This window comes from Salmo salar, chromosome 09, assembly GCF_965601325.2.
Source record: "Salmo salar chromosome 09, fSalSal1, whole genome shotgun sequence".
NCBI lineage: Eukaryota > Metazoa > Chordata > Actinopteri > Salmoniformes > Salmonidae > Salmo > Salmo salar.
In genome coordinates, this window is record NC_138299.1 from 119,629,272 (window position 1) to 119,656,408 (window position 27,137).

Below are 27,137 nucleotides of genomic sequence, written 5' to 3' on the forward strand. Positions count from 1 at the left end.
TGTTTAAAAGAGGGGTCTGCTGGAAATAGTCACGTTGATGATGTACCTATCTGAGCTCACGCGAGAACTGCGTTTTCATTGCCAGCAGTGTGCGACAGAGACAGCGAAGATGGCGTCGCAGGAGACCGAAGCTTCTCCGCAAGCCAACGGCGAGGTAAAAATGAATTAAATTGTATGACTGTGGTCAATGTGTGAACGTACCAATATCGGCATATGGCTAACTCGAGTAGTGAGTGGCACTGCAGACATTGTTATTGAAGTGTGATCGTTTCACATGCGAGCTTTTGACGTTGTCAATGCCGGTCGGTTTAAAAACGTCCCCCTTGCCTTTCACGTTGTGTTTGTTACAGCATCTTGCAAGTTAGTTGTTATTTTCTGATAAGCCAACAGAACTGTCGACAACCATATTTCTGACCAAAATAATGAGGTCGGTACTTGGGGTAACAGATCACGTCATGACTCATGGCAGTGGATGATTGGGTTAGCCCGTTTTAACCTAGCTAGTTAGCTACAAGAGTGGCTAGTTAGACTGGCAGTGATATTTCGTCAGCCTATGTAGCTAGCCAACGTTCGTTAGCAGAATCATTTGTCAATCATTTACTTTTAATCACACGGCCGCCTTCAATGGACTAAAGTTATTACTTGATAGACTAGGCTAGTCTGCTGCCTATCACTATCAACTGAGTGCTAAACGAATCACAGCCCGACGCTGAGAATGATCGAACATCTGTGTTTTCTAGATTTTGGTTCGTTAGCTACTTAGTTATGGATGTCGTATCTTATTAGCTAGCAAGCAGATCCGACCCGCATGCTTACAGCTGCACTAGGGTCAGACAGGATTCATGTGTAGATTAACCTGTTAGGGCTAGGGGGCAGCATTTGCACGTCTGGATAAAAAAATTTACCCGATTTAATCTGGTTACTAATCCTACCCAGTAACTAGAATATGCATATACTTATTATATATGGATAGAAAACACTCTAAAGTTTCTAAAACTGTTTGAATGGTGTCTGTGAGTATAACAGAACTCATTTGGCAGGCAAAACCCTGAGACATTTTCTGACAGGAAGTGGATACCTGATGTGTTGTATTACCTTTAAACCTATCCCATTGAAAAACACAGGGGCTGAGGAATATTTTGGCACTTCCTATTGCTTCCACTAGATGTCACCAGCCTTTACAAAGTGTTTTGAGTCTTCTGGAGGGAGATCTGACCGAACAAGAGCCATGGAACGATGATGTCCCATTAGACACCTGGCGCGCGAGTTCATGTTGGGTACCCTCGTTCCAATACGTTATAAAAGAGTATGCATTCGTCCACCTTGAATATTATTCATGTTATGGTTAAAAAAGGCCCTAATGATTTATGCTATACAACGTTTGACATGTTTGAACGAACGTAAATATATTTTTTCCCCTCGTTCATGACGAGAAGTCCGGCTGGCTTAGATCATGTGCTAACAAGACGGAGATTTTTGGACATAAATGATGAGCTTTTTTGAACAAAACTACATTCGTTATGGACCTGTGATACCTGGAAGTGACATCTGATGAAGAGAATCAAAGGTAATGGATTATTTACATAGTATTTTCGATTTTAGATCTCCCCAACATGACGTCTAGTCTGTATCGCAACGCGTATTTTTCTGGGCGCAGTGCTCAGATTATTGCAAAGTGTGATTTCCCAGTAAGGTTATTTTTAAATCTGGCAAGTTGATTGCGTTCAAGAGATGTAAATCTATAATTCTTTAAATGACAATATAATATTTTACCAATGTTTTCTAATTTTAATTATTTAATTTGTGACGCTGACTTGACTGCCGGTTATTGGAGGGAAACGATTCCCTCAACATCAATGCCATAGTAAAACGCTGTTTTTGGATATAAATATGAACTTGATAGAACTAAAAATGCATGCATTGTCTAACATAATGTCCTAGGAGTGTCATCTGATGGAGATTGTAAAAGGTTAGTGCATCATTTTAGCTGGTTTTATGGTTTTGGTGACCCTGTCTTTGAATTGACAAAACATTACACACAACTCTTGTAAATGTACTGTCCTAACATACTCTAAATTTATGCTTTCGCCGTAAAACCTTTTTGAAATCGTAAAACGTGGTTAGATTAAGGAGATATTTATCTTTCAAAGGGTGTAAAATAGTTGTATGTTTGAAAAATTTGAATTTTGACATTTATTTGGATTCAAATTTGCCGCTCTTGAAATGCACCTGCTGTTGATGGAGTGCACCACGGGTGGCACGCTAGCGTCCCACCTAGCCCATAGAGGTTAAGACACCGTGGAGCTGGCGCAAGATATGGCTCCGGAAACATACCTCAATCCAGGGATGAGATGTGTTGTATTCCGATTTGTCACATTATTCAAACTGTTACACCGAGAAGTTTTCTGGAAGGGTTAGCTAAAAGAGTTAGGTAACATGCAAAGTAGTTAAGTTGCTAAAAATGCTTTGGTTGTCTGTGATGAGATTTGAACTTGCCACCTTTGGGTTACTAGACATTTGTGTTAAATGCCCAACCAACTACCCTACTTTAATTTTTGTTTGTCTTATGTAACCATACCAAATGTAAAATGTACTAATTTGGGTGTCCTGGATTTACAATTACTATGTTACGTCTAGTCTGAGACCAGGCTCTTTTTCTGGAACACTACTCTTTCATCCTCAAGCCATATCAGCCATTTTGGAATTGCAGTGTCAGCCAATCCGCTTCTTTGTTGTTCAAAGCGACATGCCATTCCATAATGGCTACTGTTAACTATGTCATTCAATCTTCTCCTGTAACAGTTTGGATAATGGGACAATTCGGAGTACAAAGCATTTATCATCCCTGAATTGAGGTATGTTTTCCAAGTGAGACGCCAGAATCTAAACTACATGGTAAGCCTGTCCGACCCTAGTGCATCTGTAAGCAAGCGGGTTGGATATTCTGCTTAGTTATTAGCTAGCAAGCTAGTCACTACTCATCAGTTAGCAAGCTAATGTTTACTTCGGTCAAACATCAGTGCACATGCATGCCACGGGACTGTCATCCCCTTCTGAACAGATCGGATCAATTACTCATTTTTGGTTCGTGTGACATTTGCTTTCCACTGCGAGACTACGCATGTAAAAATAAAAAGGGGGGGGGGGGGGGCTGCCTAATGTCTTTGTGTCTCAACAAGCCTCCTGATTTGACAGGTGTGTTCAGTTATTAAATCAACTTCAAACGCATCCACTAGAGGCCCTCTTACCATGCTAACCTTCAGAGTGCTGTTCTCTAAGGTCCTCAGGGCTTGTTTGTGCAGATACTCGTGAATGCAGTGGATAATCAACTAGAAGTATCTCCCATTCATAGGAACCAGTTTGACAGTATCTGTGATAAGAGGACCAATCATCTCACCAATGAGGAATGCTACAGGAGCCAAGGCAGCAGCTGTCTTCCGATTCCCTTCATGAAAGATTGACATAAGGGCTGTGTTGCCTCTCATAGCAGTAGGCAAAGCCATTGGTTGTTTTGAACGCTTTTACTCTGTCCCATTGGCAGAATTTAGTAGTGGGTAAAATTTTAGCCCCAGTTGACAATGTGAGTTGTAAGGATTACTTCTTACTGGGGAAATAACACAGTTGGATCCTGTGTAATCTTGGGGTGTCCTCCGGAACAAAACAGAGCATCTGCCACAGATAATGGAATCATTCCAGTCAGTTAACATCATAAGGCAACTGCTGCCTTCACGCAAAAACACTCATGCAGCACTGTGTAGCTTCAGCCTCTTAGGCCATGGGGGTCACTTGTGTTGACTGAAACCTTTTTGACTGTCAGTGCAGTTTGTTCTTAGAGGCTTGCTGTCCATCCCTTTTGTGTTTGTGACATGGAGGGGAGATGTGATTTTCAGAAAGTGGGGCCTGTCTTGTGACTTGGAGTGTGCTTGTCTTTTGTGTCACTGGGCGAAAATGCACCCCTGCTTGGGCTTTCTGACTGACACGTGATTGGCCTGGAATGCTTCCTTCATGCTGCACTCACCCCAAACCATTTAACTTAATTAGACAGGATTTGACATGTAAGCAAAACCTATCAAAGAAGCTACATCATCGTGGGGTCCTAATAGTAGGCTTACAGTGGAACATTAATACAGTGTAAATCATTGAGAAACCTCAGGAAATCACTGTCTTTATAAGTGACTCACATAATTCATTGGTGGCTCTTGAAATGAGTGCCAGACTGGATAAACCCGAAGTGCTACTTCCCGCACCCTCGTTTGGGTCTTATTTTTTTCCTCTTGCTCGCTTTAGGGAAAATTTAGCTGATGCTGGAAAATCAACGATCTTTTCTTATAGTGTTCATGGAAACTGGAAACTTTTGGGTAAAATGTCCTACAGTCGACAAAACAAAATACACCAGACATAGGTGAATTTTGTTGTCTGACAGGAGCGGAAAGCCGATCACCTGTCAAAAAGCCTGTACTGATGAGAAACGTGCTTTCGTCAGCCTAGTCATTGCGCAACAAATAACATGCGATTGCATCTAGAATTGTTAACTTTGATGGCCACCATTTTAAAAGGAGCTATTTTTATTTCTCGATCTCAACTCGTAATTAACGCACGCCTCCCATTCGAGTGCGTAGGCTATAACGTTAGTCAATTGTAAGAAGGCAATCAGCGCGTCACTCACCACTTTGCAATTTGAGTTTGCGGTAGTATATTTGTTTCAAACCTGAACATTTTACTTCAAATAATGAGTCATGTCTTACCTTGCTTCAAAGTAGCCTTGCGAAAATCCATCCATAGAAACGTGGAGGCAAATATTTGAGACTTCCTCATGCCATTAATCAGCATTTCTCTCCTGTTAAAATAAAATTCCCGTGAATTGCGTTTTGGCAAATGTTTAAAATGACGTTTTATTAGCTGCTTCATTACAGCAGTTGCATGTTAAATAGTAGACCATAGAATTTTGACTGTATGAAGCTCTGTGGCGACAGAGACCCACCTGTTTTGAGACCCACATTTTTAGGTTAGAAGTAGTGTAGCAAAAAGGGTCTTTCCGGGAAACTTTCCATGGGAAGTTAAGCCTGGGAATTTTGATTGTAGGAGGGACTGGTGCACTTCACAAAATAAATGGCATCATGAGGATGGAAAATTATGTGGATATATTGAAGCAACATCTCAAGACATCAGTCAGGAAGTTAAAACTTGGTCGCAAATGGGTCTTCCAAATGGACTATGACCCCAAACATACTTCCAAAGTTGTGGCAAAATGGCTTAAGGACAACAAAGTCAAGGTATTGGAGTGGCCATCACAAAGCCCTGACCTCAATCCTATAGAAAATGTGTGGGCAGAACTGAAAAAGCGTGCGTGAGCAAGGAGGCCTAGAAACATGACTCAGTTACACCAGCTCTGTCAGGAGGAATGGGACAAAATTCACCCAACTTATTGTGGGAAGCTTGTGGAAGGCTACCCAAAACGTTTGACCCAAGTTAAACAATTTAAAGGCAATGCAACCAAATACTAATTGAGTGTATGTGAACTTCTGACCCACTGGGAATGTGATGAAAGAAATAAAAGCTGAAATAAATCACTCAACTATTATTCTGACATTTCACATTCTTAAAATAAAGTGGTGATCTTAACTGACCCAAGACAGGGAATTTTTACTAGGATTAAATGTCAGGAATTGTGAAACTGTATTTAGATGTATTTGGCTAACACGGAACCCAAACCGACTGTGCGCCATCGTGTATAAATGTATTTTGTCCCTCCACACCAAACGCGATCACGACACGTAGGTTAAAATATCAAAACAAACTGAACCAATTATATTAATTTGGGGACAGGTTGAAAAGCATTGACCATTTATGGCAATTTAGCCAGCTAGCTTGCACTCGCTAGCTAATTTGGCCTTTTTAGCTAGCTTGCTGTTGCTAGCTAATTTGTCCAGGGATCTAAACATTGAGTAGTTATTTTACCTGATGCACAAGGTCCTCTACTCCAACAATTAATCCACACATAAAACGGTCAACCGAATCGTTTCTAGTCATCTCTCCTCCCAGGCTTTTTCTTCTCTGGACTTTATATTGCGATTGGCAACTTTCATAAATTAGGTGCATTACCGCCACTGACCTCGTTCGTCTTTCAGTCACCCACGTGGGTATAACCAATGAGGAGATGGCACGTGGGTATCTGCTTCTACAAACCAATGAGGAGATGGGAGAGGCAGGACTTGCAGCGTGATCTGCGTCAGAAATAGAACTGACTTCTATTTTAGCCCTTGGCAACGCAGACAGTTTTTGGCGCGCGCAGTGTGGGTGCAATAATTTAATAATATTGATTTATACATTTATTTTGCAATGCTCCCGCACGAGACGCGAGTGGTGTAGTCAGCCTGTAAGGTGTATGTAAACTTCAGACTTCAACTGTATGTTGAAAACATTTTTGGGCGATGCGATGGATCATTCAATATTCCCTTTCTTTTGTTGTTCAGTGAAATCATCCCATCTGTAGAGTCAACTCATTCAATTAAAGTTACATTTGTAACTAAACAGTTTTTTGATTTCTATTGGAAGGATTTAATCATTTGCAATGGTCTACTTATAATAAGGTAAAAGGTTTATGTCTCGGTCTCCATATATGGTAAATATATCCAATGCAAAAAAACATCTACTTTTAAATCGTATTAATTTGTATATATTCCTGTTAATCCCCACGGAAAGTTTCCACCTCTGAATATACCCCAAAATGTGCAACCCTAGTTAGAAAATATATATTTTGGCATTAATACGTGTCACATCAGTTTGCTAACAATGTAAAAAATAATAATAATTGAGTTCATAAAGCTGCATACAAACATTTCTTGAGTAAGGCATTTCCAGAATGCAGGTGTTTCAATCTAGCTCAGTGCTTTCTGTGGTGGTGGGGCAAGCCAGCAGAAAATACGTAGCGTTGCACCGTGGTTGGCTGTGTTCTCTCTCACTCATGGGGACACTACTTCACTGACAAGTCTATTGGGTGAGCTCAAGAATTTTTACCCCTTGCGTGCTGCCATAGTTACATCAGAAGTGCCCATCCAAGAAGGCTCAAGGTCATTGGCCACAGAATGACATCAAATCACGTTTTATCTGCAGTAGCTTTGATTGGACAGATCCTTTGTCCATAATCATCTCATGTAAGATATATGCGCACGCGCCAATACCAGAGTGGGCACTTCTGCTATATAACGCAACATTTAAACTATCGGTAGAGTTGAAAATGCGATGGAAACCCATTTTAACTTCTGTATTTTTTTATACGGTACTTAAGCACGAAAGTTGTGCACTACGTCATCACGTACAACTAGTCAATTTGATGGAAACACGTCTCTGGTGGGAAAAGGCACATTTTGTTTAATGCAGAGAATATTCGCATAAATCTTTTGCATAGCTATTGAAATAGCTTTTTTTTTATTTACATTTTTGCACCCTACATTCCACTTTATCAGTGTTGTCTAGAGAACATGCACCAAGACAAGATTGGGCAAGCTTGCTATTGATAGAAACAGTTTTTGTGACGAGCGATGGAATTGCATTGAACTTAAGTTTCCACGAACTGAATAAAAAACTAATGTGGAAAAGGTGTTTTTTTTTTTTTTTTAATGTCATCGCGCACAGCTTTTAATCTGTAACACGGCAGTTTGATGGAAACACTCCTGTGCATATCTTTTTGATGGATATTTCGCTAGTGGATGGAAACCAATCTTAGGATTCCCTGATTGATAGGGATGCACGATATATCGGTGAACGTATCGGAATCGGCCGATATTAGCTAAAAATGCCAGCATCGGTATCGGCTGATGTCTAGTTTAACCGATGTCAAAGCTACCGTGCATACCTATATAACGTAGGTACATGATGTAATAACGCCACGTAACATTTTGAAATGACTGAACAACGGAACAGCACAGCAAGTAAGTGAAAAATGTTTTGATTGTTTTACTGGTAATGGGGTCATAAGTAAATGCCAACAAAATAACTTTGTGTAACCTAAGTAGGCAAGTCAGTTAAGAAGAAATTCTTATTTACGATGACGGCCCGGACTAAGCTGGGCCAATTGTGTGCCACCCTATGGGACACTGCCTGGATTCGAACCATTGACTTTAGTGACACCTCTTGCACTGAGATGCAGTGCCTATTTAACTGTACTAGATTGCTTAAAAGACCGCTAAAATTGTAAATATTGGTTATTTGTATCGTTTTTGTTTTTGGCAAGGAAAATATTGGGTATCGGCCAAAAATGTCATATCGGTGCATCACTACTGATTTGTGTGTGTGCGTGTAGGTGAGCAGCAATGGAGCTGCTGCAGCCGTGGATGGCCAGGCCGTACAGACTGCTGCTGGGGACCCTGCACAGCAACCGCCGGCTCCACCACCCAATGCATGGTCGGTCATAAAGGGAGTCCTCTTCAGGTGGGTCAGAGATGTGCGCATGGAAAGTATTCAGACCCTTTTACTTTTTCCATATTTTGTTACGCTACAGCCTTATTCTAAAATTGATTAAATCGTTTTTTTTTTTCGCTCATCAATCTACACACAATACCCCATACTGAGAAATCAAAAACTGAAATATCACATTTACACAGGTATTCAGACCCCTTTACTCAGTACTTTGAAGCCCCTTTGGCAGCAATTACAGCCTGGAGTCTTCTTGGGTATGATGCTACAAGCTTGGCGCAACTGTATTTGGGGAGTTTCTCACATTCTTCTCTGCAGATCCGCTCAAGCACTGTCAGGTTGGATGGGGAGTGTCGCTGCACAGCTATTTTCAGGTCACTCCAGAGATGTTTGATCGGGTTCAAGTCCGGGCTCTTGCTGGGCCACTCAAGGACATTCAGAGACTTGTCCCCCTAGCCACTCCTGCGTTGTCTGTGTGGTTAGGTGAACCTTTGCCCCAGTATGAGGTCCTGAGCAGGTTTTCATCAAGGATCTCTCTGTACTTTGCTCCGTTCATCTTTCCCTCGATCCTGACTGATCTCCCAGTCCCTGCCGTTGAAAAACATCACACTGCATGATGCTGCCACCGCCATGCTTCACCGTAGGGATGGTGCAAGGTTTCCTCCAGATGTGACGGTTGGCATTAAGGCCAAAGAGTTCAATCTTGGTTTCATCAGAAACCAAGGAGCACAATGGCGCACGCGGAACCCAAACCGTGCGCCATCGTGCAAAAATGTATTTTGCCCCCCCCACACCAAACGCGATCACGACACGTAGGTTAAAATATCAAAACAATTACATTAATTTGGGAACAGGTCGAAAAGCATTAAACATTTATGGCAATTTAGCTAGCTAGCTTGCTGTTGCTAGCTAATTTGTCCTGGGATATAAACATTGAGTTGTTATTTTACCTGAAATGCATAAGGTCCTCTACTCTGCCAATGAATCTACACATAAAACGGTCAACCGAATCGTTTCTAGTCATCTCTCCTCCTTCCAGGCCTTTTCTTCTCTGGACTTTATATTGCGATTGCCAACTTTCATAAATTAGGTGCATTACCGCCACTGACCTCGTTCGTCTTTCAGTCACCCACGTGGGTATAACCAATGAGGAGATGGCACATGGGTACCTGCTTCTATAAGCCAATGAGGAGATGGGAGAGGCAGGACTTGCAGCGCGATCTGCGTCAGAAATAGAACTGACTTCTATTTTAGCCCTTGGCAACGCAGACGCTCGTTGGCGTGCGCAATAATTGAATAATATCACATTTATATAGCCCTTCTTACATCAGCTGATATCTCAAAGTGCTGTACAGAAACCCAGCCTAAAACCCCAAACAGCAAGCAATGCAGGTGTAGAAGCACAGTGGCTAGGAAAAACTCCCTAGAAAGGCCAAAACCTAGGAAGAAACCTAGAGAGGAACCAGGCTATGAGGGGTGGCCAGTCCTCTTCTGGCTGTGACGGGTGGAGATTATAACAGCACATGGCCTAGATGTTCAAATGTTCATAAATGACCAGCATTGTCAAATAATAATAATCATAGTAGTTGTCGAGGGTGCAACAAGTCAGTAACACAAGAGTAAGTGTCAGTTGGCTTTTTCATAGCTGATCTTTGAGAGTATCTCTAATATCGATTCCTAAATTTATTTTGCACGCGACGTGAGCGGTGTAGTCAGGGTGTAAGTCTAAATATTGCTGTTACATTGCACAACCTTCAATGTTATGTCATAATTATGTAAAATTCTGGTAAATTAATTATGGTCTTTGTTAGGAAGAAATGGTCTTCACACAGTTCGCAACAAGCCAGGCGGCCAAAACTGCTGCATATACCCTGACCGCTTGCACAGAATGCAAGAGAAGTGACACAATTTCCTGAGTAAATAGTGACTGCTAACATGCATTTCTTAACTAAGTATGCAGGTTTAAAAATATATACTTGTGTATTGTTTATGGTTCGGTACGTTGGTGCAACGACAGTGCTTTTTTTTCCCGCGAATGCGCTTGTGAAATCATCATCAGTTTGGAGAAGTAGGCTGTGATTCGATGATAAATTAACAGGCACGCATTGATTATTTGCAACGCAGGACAAGCTAGTTAAACTAGTAATATCATCAACCATGTGTAGTTAACTAGTGATTATGTTAAGATTTTTTTTTTTTTTAATATAAGATAAGTTTAATACTAGCTAGCAACTTACCTTGGCTCCTTGCTGCACTCACGTAACAGGTGGTCAGCCTGCCACGCAGTCTACTCGTGGTGGGCAATGTAATTGGCCATAATCGGCGCCCCAAAATGCCGATTATCGATTTGTTATGAAAACTTGAAATTGACCCTAATTAATCGGCCATGTCGACCTCTAGTACGCATTACCCTCTGTAGTGCCTTACGGTTGGATTCCGAGCAGTTCCCATACCAGGCGGTGATGCAACCGGTCAGGATGCACTCGATGGTGCAGCTGTGGAACGTTTTGAGGATCTGGGGACCCATGCCAAATCTTTTCAGTCTCAGGTGGGGTGGGGGAGGCATTGTCGTGCCCTCTTCATGACTGTCTTAGTGTGTTTTGACCATGATAGTTGGTGACGTGGACACCAAGGAACTGTAATCAATTGTCTCCAACATCTGATGCCTTCCCTGTAGCTCAGTTGGTAGAGCATGGTGTTTGCAACACCAGGGTTGTGGGTTCGATTCCCACGGGGGGCCAGCACAGATAAAAAATGTATGAAATTGTATGAAATGTATGCATTCACTACTGTAAGTCGCTCTGGATAAGAGCGTCTGCTAAATGACGTAAATGTGAATGTGATGCTAAAGATGTATATAAAAAAAACACTTGTCTTTATCTCAACCTTTGTTTCAGACACACATACTTTACGGTAGATGCTAAGTGGGATCGTTGGGACTACCCTACCCTTACCTAACATTGTCATTTGGGTGGTCCCAATCATAGAAATGTAATTCTATTTCTATGGTTCCAAGCATCCCACTTAGAAAAAAAACCTTTTACACATTTGACTAAAAGTTTAATTGGTTTCAATTGGACTAACTTGACTTTCTTCTTCTCTTTCCTCGTCCTCTACAGGATCTTTGTCATCTGGGCCATCAGTAGCTGGTTCCGCAGAGGGTCCTCTACACCAGACCCCAGTACCCCAGCTGGGGCACCGCATTTACCCAGCCGAAACCTTTTCCCCAAGGAAAGCCTCATGGTACACCAGCCTTTTCACACCGTTCTGCATAAGCGATTAACCCCAGGTCATGTGACTGTATTGACTTCCTGGTTGACCTTTGATCTGTGCCTGCCGCTCAGTGGTAGTTCTTTGGGTGAGTTGTGTGCACAACTTGTCTCCGTTGATGAGATTGATCCTGGCTAGCTTGTTGACTTGCACTCAGTAATTAGTTCACACTGCTGGACAAAGAAGCTGTGCCACAGCAAACAACCACCCAAAGTGGTTGAGAACAAGTCAATAGGAGAATATGGAAATGGATAACATGAAGAATAAATGATAACCTGTTTTCTTTTTGCCCTCAGGACCTGTATGTGTACATCTCCCAGGACGAGGTGTTCTCTGACTTCAACGACACACAGTCCCTGTTTTGGTTCCATAGAGACCTGGTCTACGGAGACTGGAACACTGGAGAAGAGGGGGACGGCTGCTATGAGCACTCAATAGATCTGGACATACCAGAGGTGAGGGGGGACTGGGTAGGAGAGGGAGAAGGGAAGGTAGGATGTCCGTTTTCTAATCGCTCTCTCTTTTTCGCTGATCCTATGTGCTACAGAAGGTGCAAATGAATGGTTCCCTCTACATCCACGTGTATTTCACGAAGACTGGATTCCACCCTGACCCCAAACGCAAGGGCCAGTATCGTCGGCTGGCGACAGTCCATGCCACGCGAAGTAAGTATCTGACCCCCCCCCCCCCCCCCCCACACTCTGGTGCATGCATGACCTTTTCAAAGTAGTATGTCAGTGGTTTGACTCACGTTTACCTCTTTTGACTCTTTCAGTGCTGAACAAGTTCAAACGCAGGAAGTTCGTGAAGACTAAGAACCTGCTGACGGGGGAGACCGAGACCGACCCGGAGATGATCAAGGTCAGCTGTGTTTACCATGATGCATAGACCCTATTTTTATTTTCGGTCAGTAAACCCAGTCCGCACAGTATTGACTGACTGCCGTTCCTCCCCCCCCCCCCCCCCAGCGAGCGGAGAGCCACGGCCCAGTGGAGATCATCTCCCACTGGCACCCCAACCTCACCATCAACATGGTGGATGACCATACAGCCTGGGTCAAGGGCTCGGTCCCCCCTCCACTGGACCAACGTAAGCTCTACCCACCTATTCTCACGCTTCTCAGTGGGTCGTACCAGAGCATGTACTAGGAGGGTTGAGATCTACTGCTTCTTTACAAATATCTTTTTTTTTGTTACTGCTCTATTCTGTCTCATTTTCTCAACCCATTATTTTTAACCTCCCCAACCCTACAGATGTGAAGTTTGACGCGGTGAGCGGCGACTACTATCCTATCGTCTACTTCAACGACTACTGGAACCTGCAGAAAGACTACTACCCCATCAATGAGAGCCTGCAGTCGCTGCCTCTGCGCCTGTTCTACTGCCCGCTGTCCCTGTGGCGCTGGCAGCTCTACGCTGCCCAGAATGCCCGCTCACCATGGAACTTCCTGCCAGAGGACACCTATGAGCAGTCTGACGAGGACCAGGATTCTGTCAAGGTCAGGGGTTAGAGGTCATAGGCCGGGGCAGGGCGTACATTTTTGTTTTGTTTTTGCTCCAATTTAGCACATCTTAGAATCAAACTGGTCCCGGAGTCTGGACTCCATGTTTTTTCCCTGGTAACCGTTGCTAAGGAACTGTGTTGTCTCTGTAGGTGGCCCTGCTGGAAACCAATCCCTACCTCCTGGGCGTGACCATTGTGGTCTCAATCGTTCACAGCATCTTTGAGTTCCTGGCATTCAAGAATGGTGAGCTCTGTGCTTTTTCCCCCCACAGCTTAACTGCTTATACATGTATTTTGTGTGGTTGAATGTTCTTTCTATTCTGGTGTGTGTGTGTGTGTGTGTGTGTGTGTGTGTGTGTGTGTCAGACATCCAATTCTGGAACAGCAGGCAGTCCATGGAGGGTCTCTCTGTGCGCTCCATCATCTTCGGGGTGTTCCAGTCCCTGGTGGTGCTGCTCTACATCCTGGACAATGAGACCAACTTTGTGGTGCAGGTCAGTGGGGTTTTTATTTATTTATATATATATAAGATTAAAATAAAGACTTGTCACCAGACCCTTTAATGTCATTCATCATGGCAGGCTCTGTACGCATGTCATTCATCATGGCAGGCTCTGTACGCATGTCATTCATCATGGCAGGCTCTCTGTACGCATGTCATTCATCATGGCAGGCTCTGTACGCATGTCATTCATCATGGCAGGCTCTGTACGCATGTCATTCATCATGGCAGGCTCTCTGTACGCATGTCATTCATCATGGCAGGCTCTGTACGCATGTCATTCATCATGGCAGGCTCTGTACGCATGTCATTCATCATGGCAGGCTCTGTACGCATGTCATTCATCATGGCAGGCTCTCTGTACGCATGTCATTCATCATGGCAGGCTCTGTACGCATGTCATTCATCATGGCGGCCGACGCGCCCTGGCGGCTCTGTACGCATGGCATTCATCATGGCAGGCTCTCTGTACGCATGGCATTCATCATGGCAGGCTCTCTGTACGCATGGCATTCATCATGGCAGGCTCTCTGTACGCATGGCATTCATCATGGCAGGCTCTCTGTACGCATGGCATTCATCATGGCAGGCTCTCTGTACGCATGGCATTCATCATGGCAGGCTCTCTGTACGCATGGCATTCATCATGGCAGGCTCTCTGTACGCATGGCATTCATCATGGCAGGCTCTCTGTACGCATGGCATTCATCATGGCAGGCTCTCTGTACGCATGGCATTCATCATGGCAGGCTCTCTGTACGCATGGCATTCATCATGGCAGGCTCTCTGTACGCATGGCATTCATCATGGCAGGCTCTCTGTACGCATGGCATTCATCATGGCAGGCTCTCTGTACGCATGGCATTCATCATGGCAGGCTCTCTGTACGCATGGCATTCATCATGGCAGGCTCTCTGTACGCATGGCATTCATCATTGTACTAGAGCAGAGGGGTCCCTTTTCTAATCCCCATCTCGTGTTCCCATAACATCCAGGTCAGCGTGTTCATCGGCCTGCTCATCGACTTCTGGAAGATCACCAAGGTCATGGACGTCAAGGTGAGATGGAGAACAGGTATTTCTCTTTTTTCTGGTTGCACAAATGAATCCCTGTTTGTTAGCTAATCTGTTTGTCGGTTTCCCCTTAGTTGGACAGAGAAAACAAATTGTTCGGGATCCTCCCACGCTTATCAATAAAAGACAAGTCAACGTACGTGCAGTCCTCCACCAAAGTCTTCGACGACGTAAGGAAACGTGTCAACGCCACACAATACGATAGCTTTTATTGACCACTAGAATGGACAATCTCGTACTGATGTTTTTTGTTCTGTCCTCTTCCCTCTGCGTAGATGGCTTTCAAGTACCTGTCATGGCTGCTGTACCCACTGTTCGGGTGCTATGCCGTCTACAGTGTGTTGTACCAAGAGCACAAAGGCTGGTACTCATTCGTACTGGGCATGCTCTATGGCTTCTTGTTAACCTTTGGTGAGTCACTGGTGGTCATTGTTCAGGAATGTGACTATAAATAAAAATTGCCAGATTTTAAGGAATTCCTATTTTTCTGGTCTTGGAAAATCATCCTTTGTTTTTCTATGCTGTGATGATCAAATCGCTAAATATCAGTTGCACAGTCCACGACAAGTGAGAATCTATGCCGTCTTGATCCTCATTTACGTAGTCGGATCCCTATTGACAGTCTGTCCAAGCAGATAGTCTAGCCTTATTGACCCATAAGTCTATAATTATTGATAGTCTGTCCTTGTTAACACATTCTCTCCTAAATGTCTCGTTATGAATTGACATCCTAAGTGATATTCTACCCTAAGTGACACTGTCGGAGAAGGACTAAGTGCGACGCTCATTGTTTCTTTGATCTGATGCGTCGTCGTGTCTGCTTTGTGATTTTGGCTCAGGTTTCATCACGATGACGCCCCAGCTGTTCATCAACTATAAGATGAAGTCTGTGGCCCACCTCCCATGGAGGATGCTCACCTACAAGGCACTGAACACCTTCATCGACGACCTGTTCGCCTTTGTCATCAAGATGCCCATGATGTACAGGATAGGATGTCTCAGAGACGGTGCGTTGTCACTCACTGCCCTCCAAACACACACATTTCATAGACTTAAGTACAGCCCATTCCGGACCTGAATGAATGCATCCCAAAAATATATGAACAAAGTAAACACTTTTTTGTTGTTGAGTACATCTGAGCTGAAAACTAACATGTTCAGGCTGTTCCGTTAACGACTACAGTTGTTCCTCACTTGAAATCATACTGCAGTATAGTGAACGGTGAGTCGCAGCGCTTGCAGTTAATACTCATTTAAAACACCAGAGGGCGTTTTTGAGCACGTCTAGTCTCTTTATAATTATTTTTATTAACGAAAACACAAAGATGTTGATGAACCAATAACGTATACTACTTTCTATTGGATATTAAGTTTTGTTGTTTTGATTATCTGGATTATAATTGAGGGGGTTGAGGTCAGGGAAAATCAGGTCTGGTGATATTGAGTTAGACATTTCTTGTGTCAGGTGAACTGTTGTATTTTTTTGGTCTGACAATTTCGTTCAACACAAAGAGAGTTGAGTTTATATACCCAACATGTTCAACATGCATTATATAGTGATGGTTGTATATCAATTACACCTACTATAGTTGAAAAAAGCTTGCCTTGTTTTCCAATAGTTTTTTTTTTTTTACTGGTTCCACTTCTGTATTTCATCACTAGGTGGAGACATTGACCGTAGTACCCCAAACCCTTAGTTCCAACCTGTATGGTCTACCACGTGTCTCATCACCACGAGCTGATGATTTCTCCGTAATTGTCTTCCCCATGCCTTAATATGAACTTGTCCATTCACTTTGTGATTATTCTGAAGAAGGCCATTGAAGGCCGAAACGTCAATCTTTTAAACCTGTTTAGTGAAACTAAAGTTTTAGTGGTGAGCGAGCGTTGCGCCTTTTCCATTCCAATTCCTTAAGGGAGAAATGGTTTATTACCCTATTACTTCATCTCCCTGTCGAACCATGATGTAAGGATTGGAGAGAAGGAGGAGTGCCTAACTTGGAGTATATATGCTTGTGGTGGTGGAAACATGTCTAGTGCAGCTGTATTGATCCTCTGGGAAGAATAAACTTGGTTAAGCTTTCAGAGTTGTATTACTCTGAGAATTAGAACACTTAACTGTTAGGACAGCTTATGGGGTCTCCTGTAGGCCGTCATTGTAACTAAGAATGAGTTAAATAAAGGTTACTTTTTATTTATTTATATATATTTATAAATGTGTGTGTATATGTGTGTGTGTGTATATATACACAGTGCCTTGCGAAAGTTTTCGGCCCCCTTGAACTTTGACCTTTTGCCACATTTCAGGCTTCAAAAATAAAGATATAAAACTGTAATTTTTTGTGAAGAATCAACAACAAGTGGGACACAATCATGAAGTGGAACGAAATGTATTGGATATTTCTAACTTTTTTAACAAATAAAAAACTGAAATTGGGCGTGCAAAATTATTCAGCCCCCTTAAGTTAATACTTTGTAGCGCCACCTTTTGCTGCGATTACAGCTGTAAGTCGCTTGGGGTATGTCTCTATCAGTTTTGCACATCGAGAGACTGACATTTTTGCCCATTCCTCCTTGCAAAACAGCTCGAGCTCAGTGAGGTTGGATGGAGAGCGTTTGTGAACAGCAGTTTTCAGTTCTTTCCACAGATTCTCGATTGGATTCAGGTCTGGACTTTGACTTGGCCATTCTAACACCTGGATATGTTTATTTGTGAACCATTCCATTGTAGATTTTGCTTTATGTTTTGGATCATTGTCTTGTTGGAAGACAAATCTCCGTCCCAGTCTCAGGTCTTTTGCAGACTCCATCAGGTTTTCTTCCAGAATGGTCCTGTATTTGGCTCCATCCATCTTCCCATCAATTTTAACCATCTTCCCTGCCCCTGCTGAGGAAAAGCAGGGCCAAACCATGATGCTGCCACCACCATGTTTGGCAGTGGGGATGGTGTGTTCAGGGTGATGAGCTGTGTTGCTTTTACGCCAAACATAACGTTTTGCATTGTTGCCAAAAAGTTCGATTTTGGTTTCATCTGACCAGAGCACCTTCTTCCACATGTTTGGTGTGTCTCCCAGGTGGCTAGTGGCAAACTTTAAACGACACTTTTTATGGATATCTTTAAGAAATGGCTTTCTTCTTGCCACTCTTACATAAAGGCCAGATTTGTGCAGTATACGACTGATTGTTGTCCTATGGACAGAGTCTCCCACCTCAGCTGTAGATCTCTGCAGTTCATCCAGAGTGATCATGGGCCTCTTGGCTGCATCTCTGATCAGTCTTCTCCTTGTATGAGCTGAAAGTTTAGAGGGACGGCCGGGTCTTCGTAGATTTGCAGTGGTCTGATACTCCTTCCATTTCAATATTATCGCTTGCACAGTGCTCCTTGGGATGTTTAAAGCTTGGGAAATCGTTTTGTATCCAAATCCGGCTTTAAACTTCTCCACAACAGTATCTCGGACCTGCCTGGTGTGTTCCTTGTTCTTCATGATGCTCTCTGCGCTTTAAACGGACCTCTGAGACTATCACAGAGCAGGTGCATTTATACGGAGACTTGATTACACACAGGTGGATTCTATTTATCATCATTAGTCATTTAGGTCAACATTGGATCATTCAGAGATCCTCACTGAACTTCTGGAGAGAGTTTGCTGCACTGAAAGTAAAGGGGCTGAATAATTTTGCACGGCCAATTTTGCAGTTTTTTATTTGTTAAAAAAGTTTGAAATATCCAATAAATTTCGTTCCACTTCATGATTGTGTCCCACTTGTTGTTGATTCTTCACAAAAAAATACAGTTTTATATCTTTATGTTTGAAGCCTGAAATGTGGCAAAAGGTCGAAAAGTTCAAGGGGGCCGAATACTTTAGCAAGGCACTGTGTGTGTATGTATGTATATGTATATGTATATATATATATATATATATATATATATATATATGTATATATATATATATATATATATATATACTGCTCAAAAAAATAAAGGGAACACTAAAATAACACATCCTAGATCTGAATGAATGAAATAATCTTATTAAATACTTTTTTCTTTACATAGTTGAATGTGCTGACAACACAATGACACACAAATAATCTATGGAAATCCAATTTATCAACCCATGGAGGTCTGGATTTGGAGTCACACTCAAAATTAAAGTGGAAAACCACACTACAGGCTGATCCAACTTTGATGTAATGTCCTTAAAACAAGTCAAAATGAGGCTCAGTAGTGTGTGTGTGTGGCCTCCACGTGCCTGTATGACCTCCCTACAACGCTTGGACATGCTCCTAATGAGGTGGCGGATGGTCTCCTGAGGGATCTCCTCCCAGACCTGGACTAAAGCATCCGCCAACTCCTGGACAGTCTGTGGCGTTGGTGGATGGAGCGAGACATGATGTCCCAGATGTGCTCAATTGGATTCAGGTCTGGGGAACGGGCGGGCCAGTCCATAGCATCAATGCCTTCCTCTTGCAGGAACTGCTGACACACTCCAGCCACATGAGGTCTAGCATTGTCTTGCATTAGGAGGAACCCAGGGCCAACCGCACCAGCATATGGTCTCACAAGGGGTCTGAGGATCTCATCTCGGTACCTAATGGCAGTCAGGCTACCTCTGGCGAGCACATGGTGGGCTGTGCGGCCCCCCAAAGAAATGCCACCCCACACCATGACTGACCCACCGCCAAACCGGTCATGCTGGAGGATGTTGCAGGCAGCAGAACGTTCTCCACGGCATCTCCAGACTCTGTCACGTCTGTCACATGTGCTCAGCGTGAACCTGCTTTCATCTGTGAAGAGCACAGGGCGCCAGTGGCGAATTTGCCAATCTTGCTGTTCTCTGGAAAATGCCAAACGTCCTGCACGGTGTTGGGCTGTAAGCACAACCCCCACCTGTGGACGTCGGGCCCTCATACCACCCTCATGGAGTCTGTTTCTGACCGTTTGAGCAGACACATGCACATTTGTGGCCTGCTGGAGGTCATTTTGCAGGGCTCTGGCATTGCTCCTCCTTGCACAAAGGCGGAGGTAGCGGTCCTGCTGCTGGGTTGTTGCCCTCCTACGGCATCCTCCACGTCTCCTGATGTACTGGCCTGTCTCCTGGTTGCATCTCCATGCTCTGGACACTACACTGACAGACACAGCAAACCTTCTTGCCACAGCTCGCATTGATGTGCCATCCTGGATGAGCTGCACTACCTGAGCCACTTGTGTGGGTTGTAGACTCCGTCTCATGCTACCACTAGAGTGAAAGCACCGCCAGCATTCAAAAGTGACCAAAACATCAGCCAGGAAGCATAGGAACTGAGAAGTGGTCTGTGGTCACCACCTGCAGAACAACTCCTTTATTGGGGGTGTCTTGCTAGTTGCCTATAATTTCCACCTGTTGTCTATTCCATTTGCACAACAGCATGTGAAATCTATTGTCAATCAGTGTTGCTTCCTAAGTGGACAGTTTGATTTCACAGAAGTGTGATTGACTTGGAGTTACATTGTGTTGTTTAAGTGTTCCCTTTATTTTTTTGAGCAGTGTATATAAATCTGTCAACGACTAGTTGGAACTCTTAAGACTGGAGAGGCTTCATGCATAGCAAGTTGCGATATTAAGACTAAACAGGACGCACTCTTAGGCCTACAGCTCAGTGGTGGTTATACAAGGCTATAGCGATAAGAAGCCATATAATGACATGACTTATTATAATGAGGATCATAATTGTAATAACAATAAGGAGATGAAGAGAAAGGAGTGTAGAGAAGTGAGAGCTGCTTGCATAATACGTGTGACAAACAGATGGTGTTGGATTGCGATCCTTTTTCTGCCTGTTTGGAACCGTGTAAACAACACTAAGTGATACCAGAGAATCTGTTCTAACAAACATTTTGTAAAGCCTTTTTTTAAAGCATAGCAAAGATTTTAAAAACATACTTCTCGCTTTACCCAACATTTATCCGACATTTTGCAGTTGTGTGATACTTGGTACTCACGGAGTCAGACTAAGTAAACTCTCAAACAGGCAACAGAAGCAGGATCTGTCTTATTCCTGTAGACATGCACTACATGACCAAAAGTATGTAGACACCTGCTCGTTCAACATCTCATTCCAAAATCATGGGCGTTTTAATATGGACTTGGTCCCCCCTTTGCTTCTGTAACAGCCTCCACACTTCTGGGAAGGGTTTCCATTAGATGTTGGAACATTGCTGCGGGGACTTGCTGGGTGATTAGGACTAGCTTGCAGTCAGCTTTCCAATTCATCCCAAAGGTGTTCATTGGGGTTGAGGTCAGGGCTCTGTGCAGGCCAGTCAAGTTCTTCCACACCGATCTCGACAAACCATTTCTGTATGCACCTCGCTTTGTGCACGGGGGCGTTGTCATGCTGAAACGGTAAAGGGCCTTCCCCAAACTGTTGCCACAAGTTGGAAGCACATAATCGTCTTGAATGTCATTGTATTCTGTAGCATTAAGATTTCCCTTCACTGGAACTAAGAGGCCTTGCCTGAACCATGAAAAACAGCCCCATCCTCCACCAAACTTTACAGTTGGCGCTAAGCATTGTTCAGGCAGCGTTCTCCTAGCATCCGCCAAACCCAGATTTGTCTGTCATCACTCCAGAGAACGCGTTTCCACTGCTCCCGAGTCCAATGGCGGCGAGCTTTACATCACTCCAGCCGACACTTGGTATTGCGCATGGTGATCTTAAGCTTGTGTGCGGTTGCTCAGCCATGGAAACCCATTTCATGAAGCCCCCAACGAACAGTTCTTGTGCTGACGTTGCTTCCAGAGGCAGTTTGGAACTCGGTAGTGAGTGTTGCAACCGAGGACACCATTTCTACGCGCTACAGCACTCGGCGGTCCCATTCTGTGAGCTTGTGAGCCCCTTTGAGGCTGAGCCATTGTTGCTCCTAGATGTTTCCATTTCACAACCGCGCTTACAGTTGACCGGGGCAGCTCCAGCAGGGCAGAAATTTGACAAACTGACTTGTTGGAAAGGTGGCATCCTATGACGGTGCCACGTTGAAAGTCACTGAGCTCTTCAGTAAGGCCATTCTACTGCCAATTTGTCTACGTAGATTGCATGGCTGTGTGCTCAATTTTATACACCTGACAGGTGTGGATGAAATGGCCGAATCCACTCATTTGAAGGGTGTCTACAAGCTTTTGTGTGTGTATTTGGATGATTTATAAAGACAGGCACGTTTAACAGTTAGGCTGTTGATAATAGATCTATTTATACTGAACAAAAATATAAACGCAACAATTTCAAAGATTTTACTGGAGTTACAGGTCATGCATGGAAATCTGTGAGTTTTAAATAAATTCATTAGGCCCTAATCTATGGAATTCAAATGACTGACAGAGACCTTAATAAAAAGGTATGGGCGTAGATCAGAAAACCAGTCACGCCAGATACTGTCTCATGCAGCGCAACACATCGCCTTCGCATTGAGTTGATCAACAGCCTGATCTCCCCCCCCCTCACGATAACTCTGTGCATTGAAATTGCCCTCGATAAAATGTAATTGTTCGTTGTCCGTAGCTTATGCCTACCCATACCACAACCCTACCGCCACCATGGGGCACTCTGTTCACAACGTTGACAGACGTCTGCGGTTGTGAGGCCCGTTGGACGTACTGCCGATTTCTCTAAAACGACGTTGGAGGCGTCTTATGGTAGAGAAATGAACATTTAAGCTACTTCGCAACAGCTCTGGTGGACATTCCTGCAATCAACATGCCAATTGCACGCTCCCTTGACTTGAGACATCTGTGGCATTGTGTTGTGACAAAAATGAACATTTTAGTGGCCTTTTATTGTCCTCAGCACAAGCTACACCTGTGTAATGATCATGCTGTTTAATCAGCTTCTTGATATGCCATACCTGTGAGGTGCATGGATTATCTTGGCAAAGGAGAAATGCTCACTAACAGAGATGTAAACAAATGTTAACAATATTGAGAAATAAGCTTTAAGTGCATATGGAACATTTCTGGGATCTTTTATTTCAGCTCATGAAACATGGGACCAACACTTCATATGTTGCGTTTTATTTTTTTGTTCAGTGTAATTAAGTTGGTGTTTCCTCAATTTGCGCTATTCTGCACAAAGCAACATATAGGGAAAGGCGACAATTCAATGGTCACTGAAGATTGTTTCAGAACCATGGACAGCTCTATTTTTCAGCATAGGGCTGAGTGACTCACTTATTTGTGGCTTTTGTTCAAAATAAGTTATACTATGAAGCAGGGTTAAAGACAAACTTTCTGATTTGTCTTTAGCATGTTTATTGCCGTGGATATCCGCCCATTCTCGGTGGTTGAGAATATGGGGTTTCAGCACCTCATGAAAGTGCTCGAGACACTATGAAACTGGAACCCTCGCACTCATTTCAGCAAATGGGTAGGACCCGCTCTATCTAAGCAAGCTAAAGTCGACGTCAATGAATTGGCCAATGCACCATGTGTTGAGCTTACTACAGATCAGTGATGGGCAACTCCAGTCCTCGGGGGCCAGAGTGGTCTCACACTTTTCTCCATCCCTAGCAGACACGGCTGATTAAAGTAATTGCATTCTAAACAGAAGATCATGATTAGTTGATTGTTGGAGTCAGGTGTGTTAGCTGGGGCAAAAGTATGAGACCAATCAGGCCCCAGAGGACTGGAGTTGCCCATCCCTGATGCAGATGGATCTCCACACCTACAGAGCTAATTAACTTCTCTGGGCTAGCGTCCCACCTGCCACACTATTCTGGGCTAGCGTCCCACACTATTCAAGAAATACAAAACAGCAAAAATCTCAATTTCATTTTCTCAAACAATCAACTATTTTACACCATTTTAAAGATTAACGAGAAGTTTATCTAACCACATTGTCCGATTTCAAAAAGGCTTTACGGCAAAAGCATAAAATTAGATTGTTAGGACAAACTTCACAAGAAAAACCACACAGCCATTTTCCAAGCAAGGACATGCATCACAAAAACTAAAAATACAGCTAAAATATTCACTAACCTTTGATCTTCATCAGATGGCACTCATAGGACTTCATGTTACACAATACATGTATGTTTTGCTCGATAAAGTTCATATTTATATCCAAAAACCCCATTTTACATTGGCACGTGATGTTCAGAAAATGTATTCCCACCAAAACCTCCGGTGAATGAGCACATGAATTTATAAAAATACTCATCATAAACGTTGATAAAATTTACAACAGTTATTGAAAGAATTATAGATAGATATACTTCTCCTTAATGCAACCGCTGTGTCAGATTTTAAAATGGCTTTACGGAGAAAGCACATTTTTCAATATTCTGAGTACATAGCTCAGGCCATCAAAGCAAGCTATACAGATACCCGCCAAGTTCTGGGATCAACTAAACTCAGAATTAGTATTATAAATATTCTCTTACCTTTGCTGATCTTCGTCAGAATGCACTCCCAGGACTCCTACTTCCACAAGAAATGTTGTTTTTGTTCAGAATACTCCATATTTATGTCCAAATACCTCCGTTTTGTTAGTGCGTTCAGATCACTATCCAAAGGCATAACGCGCGAGCGTAAATCCAGACACAGTCAAATAGTTCCATTACCGTTCGTAGAAACATGTCAAACGTTGTTTACAATCAATCCTTAGGGTCTTTTTAACATAAAACGTCGATAATATTCCTACCGGACAATAGCGTATTCATTCCAGAGGAAAAAGAAGGAGCGGCACGCCAAACGTGCCTGCGCAGTAAACAACTCACTGGTCCCAGGCAGTCCACTCATTGACTGAGCTCCTATTTTTCTGCCCAGTAACAGGAGAAGGATGAAACACATTTCTAAAGGCTGTTATACTCACAGACATCATTCAAACAGTTTTAGAAACTTCAGTGTTTTCTATCCAAATCTACGACTCTGGGCCCGAGTTTTAGGCAGTTTACTCTGGGTACGCTTTTCATCCGAAAATGAAAATACTGCCCCCTATACCTTAAAAAGTTAAAGGATAAAAAAATATATTGTTAAAGTAAATTTCCTGCAGTTCTACACATTTTGCCATAGGGTGGAGGCAAATGCTTGCAGTTTTTTAATATGATCCCTCATGATCAATGTGCCTCACCCTGGTCGGTAATTCAAAACATGCTTACTACAAGTTTAGATAGCTGGCCACAAGACTAACTAAACAATCTAATATTTTTTGTGCTGACATGAACTAATTGAGTGAGTTGATGCACAACCACATGTTTTAATTGCTGCTTGTGTATTCTATTATTCTAACTCTCAACACTAAGTTGAGACCCAGGCTGAGTTGGTCCACCGGCCTACAAAATAATTCTGCGGGCTCATCCCTGGTGTAGATGAAAGGGACAGGTTAAGGATTCTCAAGCCTTGAGACAATTGACACATGGGGTGTCAACTGAATATTAGGAAGGTGTCCGTAATGTACAATGTCTGAGCCATGATTACATATTGATTTCACACGCATATTGCACTTTATTTTAGTGTTGTTGAGTAATTGTTGGTACTCCTGATGTGTGCTCTCATCAGCCATTATATGACTCATTATCATACATGGAATCAGGAATTCCAACACTTTGTATTTTCTTAAATGACCAAAAATGTTGCTACAGTAACTTTTGGCAGTTCATTTTCCCGCTGTACCGATACCGAACTGTCACCCCAAAACCACCATACTTACTGACTTTATTGTCCCCGTGGGGAAATGTTGTTGCAGTGTCATGTACATGTTTTTTGTTGTTGTAAATACTAGCATGCTGGCCTCACTGAGTCAATAGGAACATTAGCCTGAGCTATTGAGGAGGGATATCACATCTGGCACAAATGATTGTCTTGTTCTGTTTTTCCTGCTGAGGGGGTGCCCTATACCTGCGCCCAGAAGGGAGTAGTTCAAAGTCCGGGTACAAGGGGTGGTTTGGGTCTAAAATGATTTCTGTTCAAATAAAGCTACCATTAAAATTATAGACTGATCATTTCTTTGTCAGTGGGCAAACGTACAAAATCAGCAGGGGATCAAATACTTTTTTCCCTCACTGTATGTGGGGGGCACTAGCCATGGATTTAATCCCTTGCCAGGCCACCCTTGCGTTTCCTGAGTAGAGGGTCCTCTCCACCCTTGTATGCCTCCCTTGTCCACCAGTATCTGTCTTTTGATCTCACGCTGTACATCTCTTAAAGCCTGTCTATCACCCTCAGCATAAGCTGCCTTCTTCCTATCAAGTAGGGATTTTAGATGTTTTGATACTCAAGGCTTATTGTTAGGGCAGATTTTACAGGTTTTAGTAGGCACAACTGACTCAGCACAGAAGTTTACATTAGTCTAAAACAACATGTGAGTTCATCAAGATCAGAGCTGCTGTCCTCAAATACCTCCCACATAGTAGAGTCAAAACACCCCTGGAGACAAGTGAAACATTTGTCATTCCAGATCTGGACAGTTTTAACTGTTTTAACTTAATACTTACCGAACCATGGGTTTTGGTGAACATTACACTGTAAGTTCCCTGTAATAACTCTTATGTTTCCCTCCCACAGATGTAGTATTCTTTGTCTACCTGTACCAGCGCTGGATCTACAGGGTGGATCCCAACCGGATGAACGAATTTGGCACCAGTGGAGCGGAACCCACTGGAGTGGATCCTAACAAGGACAGCACAGCACAGGGGGAGGTCACCGCCACAGGGGAGGTCGCCGCCATAACTGAAAAAGCAGAGGAGGAGAAGAAGAACGATTAACATGACCAACCTATCCGCCTTTCTCGCTCTTGGGGCGAAGCGGACCTGTGGAAACCAGGCAGAGTGAAATGTCATTTGCCAGGAAAAAGGAGTCATTGTATTCTGTCATGGACACCGCTACATATTTCTGTTTAACTCTCTTCTTTGTGTGGGGGATCTGCAGCAAATCGTAATTAATGTAGACTCACTATTTTTTTTTGCAGTTCAAGTGAAGTGAAACGTGATGTACTGTAATCTTTATCTTTTTCAATGGGTAACAGTAATGGTTTGAAAGCAAGGTTGTGAATGTGGGAGGCCCAGTTGAGGGTGGAAGGTCGCAGTACATATCTCCGTATTTTCAGATCTTTGCGCCATTTATGGATTTCTTGTGATTTTTTTATTTTATTTAAATTTTTCATTCCATGTGTGAACACAGTGTGTCATGGTGGGGTAACTGGAAATTGGTGAGTAGTGCTGGAAGAAACTGGAAGGGTCCAGAGCCAAGGGTGACGTGAAGGGAACCAAGATGGACGACCTGTCCAACACTACCCACGAAAGTCAGACTACCCTCCATTTTTAAACAAATGGTCGATGTTCCAAACTTGAACAAAAAAACAGCCTTGTAGGTATTAATATAAATATATTAATATTATTGACTTGA

At 43.1% G+C, this 27,137-nt stretch overlaps 1 protein-coding gene across 1 annotated transcript; it reads left to right on the plus strand.

Annotated features, from left to right (window-relative positions):
- LOC106612496 (CLPTM1 regulator of GABA type A receptor forward trafficking) lies at positions 1 to 27,137 on the plus strand. Its single transcript, XM_014213684.3, has 15 exons — positions 1 to 154; positions 8,303 to 8,430; positions 11,535 to 11,658; positions 11,982 to 12,140; positions 12,233 to 12,350; positions 12,461 to 12,546; positions 12,654 to 12,774; positions 12,939 to 13,183; positions 13,339 to 13,432; positions 13,555 to 13,682; positions 14,686 to 14,748; positions 14,838 to 14,933; positions 15,039 to 15,174; positions 15,603 to 15,770; positions 26,298 to 27,137. Exons 1-15 carry the CDS (start codon positions 38 to 40, stop codon positions 26,495 to 26,497), a joined length of 1,983 nt encoding a protein of 660 aa, XP_014069159.2. The 5' UTR covers positions 1 to 37; the 3' UTR covers positions 26,498 to 27,137.